The 6673-nt window shown below is 57.3% G+C and overlaps 1 protein-coding gene across 1 annotated transcript; it reads right to left on the bottom strand.

Annotated features, from left to right (window-relative positions):
- Nucleotides 1-956: 956 nt before the first annotated feature.
- On the bottom strand, nucleotides 957-5666 carry TSHZ1 (teashirt zinc finger homeobox 1). Its single transcript, XM_007449675.1, has 2 exons — nucleotides 5663-5666; nucleotides 957-4243 (listed from the first exon to the last, which is right to left on the bottom strand). The coding sequence occupies exons 1-2, from the start codon at nucleotides 5664-5666 to the stop codon at nucleotides 957-959; spliced, it is 3291 nt and encodes a 1096-aa protein (XP_007449737.1).
- Nucleotides 5667-6673: the final 1007 nt, after the last annotated feature.

Raw genomic sequence — 6673 nt, forward strand, 5'->3', positions numbered from 1 at the left:
TGATGCTGGCAATTTACAAGGAAAGGACTCCAACATTTGCCCCATTTATTTTTTCATTTACCAATGCAGCACGCTTATAGAAAGGTCAGCTTGTACCAAAGCTTACATTTGTAAATAACTATAAACTGCAGTATTTTACAGAAAAAAGAAATAGCATTTTTACACATTTTTAAATAATAGCTTGCATACTTTTTTTTTTTTTTTTGCCAAAAGTGGCATTTTTTTCAGCATCCAGAGGGTTTGGGCATAGTGGCAACTGGGGTGTTTGTTGTTGCTGCTGTTAGTTTTTGTTTTGTCTTGTTTTAAACATGTGAAGTTGTGGCTTCCTAACCCCAAGTCCTAGACAACTTTCTATTTTCCAACAGCTGCATGCATGCTTCCTTCACAAACCAGTCCTGCATATAAAAGCTTGTTTTTTAATTATTAAATAAGTTTTGTGTCTGACACAGCTTTTGATCTGAATGAAATGCCTTTAAGCCTTTTTTTTTCTTTTTTCTTTTTTTTTTTTTTTTTTTTTTTTTTTGAGTGAAAGGCACAGAAATGCGATTACAGTCCTCAAAGGGTTAAATTTGACACTAGGAGGTTCTATGACCTTTATTGTCATGGCAACTTTGTAATTTTAGGACGTCTTTTCTCATCCTTATTTGTGTCTTTCTTTCCTGCTAAATAAATGTCTCTGAGTAGTGTGCCCCACTATTTCCTACAAAAGGGAGCTGAACATCGAGAACAGATGTTGAAAATAAAGGTCAGACTTTGACTCACGGAAAAAGAAAAGGAACATGCACAATCGGACGAAGAGCATATAAATATAACTACAAAATATGTGTAAGAAAAACCAAGGTCCAGACAGGCAGTCAGCAACAAAGGGCAGGCTGATTTTGGAGGCTCAGGCCAGGCCTAGTGCAGTATGACGACGTTTAGTGCAATGTGCCACGGGCCCGCGCGCGGACCCAGGGCTACTGTTTCTCCAGCTCCGTCACGTAGATCAGGTGGTCCTCGGGGGACTTGCCGTGGGTCTTACTAAGGTGCAGTTTGACCGCGTGCTTGCTCGCGAAAGTCCGGTTGCAGAGCTTGCACTGGAATGTGGAGCCCAGATCGTCCTCGGCGGCTCCCACCGGGCCCAACGCTTTGTTCGCCAGGACTCTGGAAACATTCTGCTGTTCTTGAATCTGATTCAGTGGCAGCTTGGAGAGATCCTTCAAGCTGAAGCCTAAGTGTGTCTCTAGATGACTGACGTACGTGGGAGCAGTTCTGAACTGAGAGGCACAATCGTTGCAAAAGAAAACAGGATGCCCTGTGTCCAGGTTCTTCAGGAACTTGGTCCCCCCTGTCCTCCGCAACTGGTACTTGACGTTGGCCAGCCAGTGGCTGATGGTGGTCATGGAGAGCCCGGTGAACTTGGAGATGTGCACCCGCTCCTGAGGGCCCAGGTCCGACATGATGTACTTACCCTCCGGGGTCTCCCGCAGGCTCGAGGCGAACTGGGCCTGCAGGATGAGCAGGTGCTGCGGATTCCAGTTGGACTGCCGCCCCTTCCTCTTGTGCACGGGCGACAGCTCGTCCACCGCCTCCTCGAAGCTGCTGCCGTCGGCGTCCGACTTCTCCGACACGGTGGAAGGCGTGGAGGACTTGGGGGTCAGCCGGCCCGTGAGGTTCTTCACCATGTCCGAGATGTCCATGAGCGCGCTCTCCCGGAGCGGCGAGGACACACCGTCGGCGGCGCCCGGGGCCAGGGCCTTGCTCTTGGACTTGGTCAGGTCGATGGGCTGGTCGCTGTTCTCGTAGTAGTAGCGGTCCAGGGCGCCGGGCGGCTTGGCGGGCGGGGTGGGGAAGGCCGGCTTGTCCAGCATGCTGGTGCTGATCTTGTAGAGCATGGCCAGCGGGTCCAGCGAGGGGCTCACGGGCCTGGACACTTTGCCCAGGTGGGTGTTCATGATGGACTGCAGGGCGCTCAGCGGGTTGATGAAGGAGGGCTCGGGCGAGTGGTCCGTGATGATGCCCAGGTTGTTACAGCCGTTGGTGACTTTGGCCTTGAGGGGCTCCGTGCCGTTCGGGGTGTGGGCGTCCACCGCAGCCCCCTTCTTGGGCTTCCCCGCATCGGCTTCGGGGCCCTTCTCCTGCTGGGGCCCGCCGCCGCCGCCGCCGCCCAGGTCCTCGGCCCTGGGGAAGGCCTTATTCTCCTTGGCCGCGGGGGCCGCGGCCTGGGCCGGTGAGCCCTCGTCCTCCGCCGGCCGCTCCTCCTCCTTCACGCTGACCTTGCCCGTGACCTTCTCCACCAGCTCCTCCATGGCCGACACGTTGCTCTTGCGGGGCGGCGGCGTGAGGCTCCCCGGGGCGTGCAGGAGCGCGCCGTGCTCCGAGGACAGAGACTTCACGCTGCTGGCGTAGGACGGCTGCATCTGCACGCTCTGCACGGTCGGCAGCGGCTTCACGGTGCCCGGCAGCTGGTAGGCGGCGTGGATGCTGGGGTAGCCGCCCCACGAGGGCGCGCCGTTCTGGGCTTTGCTGATGGCCGTGGAGACCGTGTTCTCCAGGGACTTCAGGATGTCCACCCCGCCCCTGGGGCTGTCGTCCAGGTCCTCCTCGCGGAGGTACTGGTAGGGGGTGGTGGGCTCGAACTTGGCGGCGGCGTCCTCCCCCTCCTCCTTGATCTGCTCGTCCGCGTCTCCGGCCCCTGCCGGCGGCGCTTTCTCCTTCTCGGGCTCCCGCTCCTCTGAGGCCGCGCAGCCCGAGGGGGAGCCGGGCTGCTTCCCGACGTGGGCGGCGGGCCGCCGCGCGGGCGCGGTGGGGGGCAGGGGAACGGACTGGGCCTTCTCCACCACGGGGTCCAGCACCAGCTGCTTCCCTTTCTTGGAGGCGGACGTGGTCACTTTTAGGAAGTGGCCGGTGACCATCATGTGGGCGGTGAGCTGCTGCAGGGTGTCGTGGGAGCTGCCGCATTCCATGCACTTGAGGATCTGGGCCTTGCGGGCCTCGAACTGCCAGGTGTAGCTGGCCCCGTTCTGGTAGCCGTAGCGGTTGTTGGGCGTCACGTACGGGTTGGCCGACTTCTGGTCCTTGGCTGACTCGCTCGGCGCCACTTCGGCCGTGATGCCCGCCGGTTCGGGGGAACAGGGGGCCGCCAAGTCCTGCAGCGCCCGCTTTTTGGTGGAAGGGACCAGCTTGGTGATGGCCGGCACCGGCTCCTTGAGAGGCACTTTCTGGTAATGCTTCGTCTTGATCATGTGCACGCTCAGGTCCTGCAGGGACTCAAAGGAGTGGCCACAGTACATGCACTTGAGCACCTTCTGCGCGTCCTCCTTCCCCTCCATCTCCATCAGGGAGCGCTTCCGGGGCTTGGACCACCGCTTGGTCTTCTCGGAGTCCTTGTCCCTGTTGTTGTCGCGGTAGTGCCCCGTCTCGTTCATGTGCACCGTCAGCTCCACCAGCGTGTCGTACGCGGCGCTGCAGTCTTTGCAGCGGAATTTGCTGGCGCCCGTGAACACGGAGCCGTACAGCTTGTTGTTCTGCCGGTAGAGCTGCACGGTGCTGAAGAGGCTGGGCTCGGGCAGCAGCCCGTACGAGGACGTCTGCTGCAGCGTCTTGGCCAGGGCGGCCTGGTGCCAGTCGTACCCGGAGCCGCCGCTGGCGCCGGTGCCGGTGCCAGAGCCGGAGCCGGAGCCGGAGCCGGAGCCTGAGCTGGGGGTGCTCGCCGTGGTCCCGGTGGCCCCCGCGGTACTGGTGGGGGGCGTGGCGGCGGGGGTGGAGCCCTCCTTCCGGCCGGCATCGCTGTTGCCGGTGGTCGAGCCAGACTTCTTCAAATCCAGAGCCAAGCTGGACCAGCAGGACCCCGAGAACAGGTTTGCATACACGGCCTTGATCTGGGCCAAGCTGTCCTGGGGGTAGGAGACGCCCTCCCGGCCCTGGGCCTCCTCTTTCTCTTCCTTGCAGGAAGAGCTCTTGAAAGGGGCTGGCTGGTCGCTGTTTTCGCTGAACGGCGACCCGTAGCCGGCATCCTGATTAGTCGCGGTGCTGATGGGGGAGTTCTGGTAGCTCGGGGCCTCCTTGAGCTCCAGCTCCTCATTGCACACGAAGTCGCTTTCCTGAACGTCCAAAGGCAGCCCATCCTCCTCCACGTTTCCTTCATCTATTTCTGCTGCCTTCAGTTCTTCCTCAGGAACGTAAGCTAGGAGAGAAAAATGAAACACCGTGAGGAGACGTAAATCATCTCCAAGGACGCGGCCTCCCCAGCAGTTAAGATGATCTTTAAAAAGATGTTTCTCAGCCGAGCTCCCAGGCTACAAGGCTACCTCCACTTTATATATCTACCCCTTCTGCAGCTCGACGGCAGGAAATAGGTTTCCACCAAGACAATCCCCCCTCCTGAGTGAATACATTTCCACGGAAGGGCGGCGTCTGTCCTCTTCTTAAAGATGTCAGTGTGGCCGTCACAGCTGGATGGGAAGGGAAGGGGCCCCTGCCCCTCCTCATGCAGGCTCCTCTTTTTGTAAGCAGCGGGGGTCCCTTGTGCCTCCCCATGGCGTGGCGTGGGGGGGGGGGCTGGTTGTCAACTTCTAGGGCAAGATAATACACAGACAGTATTGTATGGCTTCCGTAAACAAAAACGCTCCTCAATGGCAAGCGATAAAAATAATCTGGTCTCCGCTAAAAAGGAGAAAGCGACGCAGCCCCACCAGCGCCCCCTGCCTGGATGGAGCGGAAGTCTCCCACAGGTGACACCCGACAGGGGTCAAAGAGCCACGTTTGTACAAAGCAGCATTATTCACAAGAGACGGAAGGCGGAAACAACCTAAATGTCTGTTGACGGATGAATGGGTGAACAAAATGTGGTTTATACAAACAATGGAATATTATTCAGCCTTTAAAAGGAAGGAAATTCTGACATGTGCTATGGCATGGATGAACCCTGAGGACGCTATGCTCAGTGAAATAAGCCAGATGCAAAAAGACAAATACTGTAGGAGTCCCCTTATATGAGACACCTAGAGCAGTGAGGCTTATAGAGACAGGAAGTGGAACAGTGGTTTCCAGGGCCTGGGAAAGAGGGAGGAATGGAAAGTTGGTGTTTAATGGCTTCAGAGTTGCAATCTGGGAAGACGAAAAGTTCTGGAGATGTATGGTGGGCATTGCTGCATAACAGGGTAAATGCTTCATACCACTGAACCGTGCACTTGAAAATGATTAAAATGGTAACTTTTGTGTTACGAATATTTTGGCACAATAAAACAAATTTTATTCTTAACAAGGCCTATAGTATACGCTACAGTGGCCTGCTACAGGCCACAGCTGCACAGAGGGTGACTTCTCAGGGTGAAGGCGGCATCTCCCAGAAAAACTCAGGATACTGACAGCTGTCCCAAGAATGGGAGGGATGGATGGCATATAAATCACTAGACGGAATCAGACCTTTTACTGCAGCACATTTTAGATCCTTTACTATGTGACAGATATTGTCAATCCCCAAGGGGACATAATCGCCTGCACCTCTTAACTGATTTGACCAAAGCATACTTTTACTCCTTTTTCCTTTTTTTTTTGGTTTGAGGGAACAACTAGTGTTCCGTCAACTACCTGGGAAATTTGGGGTTAAGATATTTCCAGAAAGGCCCTATTAAAAATGCACTAATATGACCTGAGAGGGTGTCTCATTAAGTAGAATCACTCATTATCACGTTATCAGCACCAGACCCCAAGGGAACGTGGCAGAGAGCACCGCGTTTTCAGGGACAGTGATGGAGAGACAGAGAAGGAGGTGGCTGCCCAGAGGGCGGACGCGGGCAGGAGGGAGACACACGGGAGGGTCTGCGCCCGCACGCCGAGAGCTCTAGGCACGATCGCTCGTGAGCACAAGTGAACATGTGGCGAGTGACAGCCGCTCCACAGGGCCCTTCAGCATCCCTGCCCACCCCCGCTTCCCCTCGCGGCCATCCCCACGCCTGGGTGGCAGCATCGAGCGACCCAGGCATGCGTGTCCACGGTGTTTCCCAGCGGAAAGCAGAACTGCATCAGAGTCCACTAACAAGTCAGGGAATTACAGCCCGTGAGTCCCGCGCCGTCGCGGGGGACTCGCTGCCATACCTCGGGGGGGTGTTTGTCACCCACCGGTCCTCACTCTGCGGGCAGCATCTCAGGGCCTGGAACCGCACGGACATGACTTGCTTGGCATCTGCCCACCTGCATGTCCATGTCCCAGCAGAGTGGAATGTCATCAGCCCCTGCTGCATCCCGGGCCTGCCCTGCTCCAGCAGCCTGCACCTGGGGGCCCCCAGGCTGAGCTCAAATGCCTCCTGTAGGCCACCCCCAGCCCCAGGGCGACAGTTACTCCTGGAACCACACAGAGCAAACCCCGGCCTCCTAAGGGTTACTGGTTTCTGCCGTTCCCTCCCTTGGACACCCGTCCCCGTTTTCCAGGAGGTAGAGAGGGACCCCTGACATGCCTGCCTTCCTGGAGCTCGTCTCCCAGGGGAGACACGAAGCTGGGCGAGCAGGCAGCCAGGGGAGGGCCAGGGCGGGGGCACAAGTTCAGAAAGGAGGGGAGCCCCAGGGCAGACCCAGGGGCATCCTGGGACCCGCCGGCATCCCCTGCCCCGGGCCGAGCCTCCCCGCGGTGACGCGGCCCCCAGCCCCCCTGCCCAGAGCACTCTGGGTGTGACACAGTGCTCTCCGGGGCCAG

The sequence above is a fragment of the Lipotes vexillifer genome, unplaced genomic scaffold (genome assembly GCF_000442215.2).
Source record: "Lipotes vexillifer unplaced genomic scaffold, Lipotes_vexillifer_v1.1 scaffold196, whole genome shotgun sequence".
Taxonomy (NCBI): Eukaryota; Metazoa; Chordata; class Mammalia; order Artiodactyla; family Lipotidae; genus Lipotes; species Lipotes vexillifer.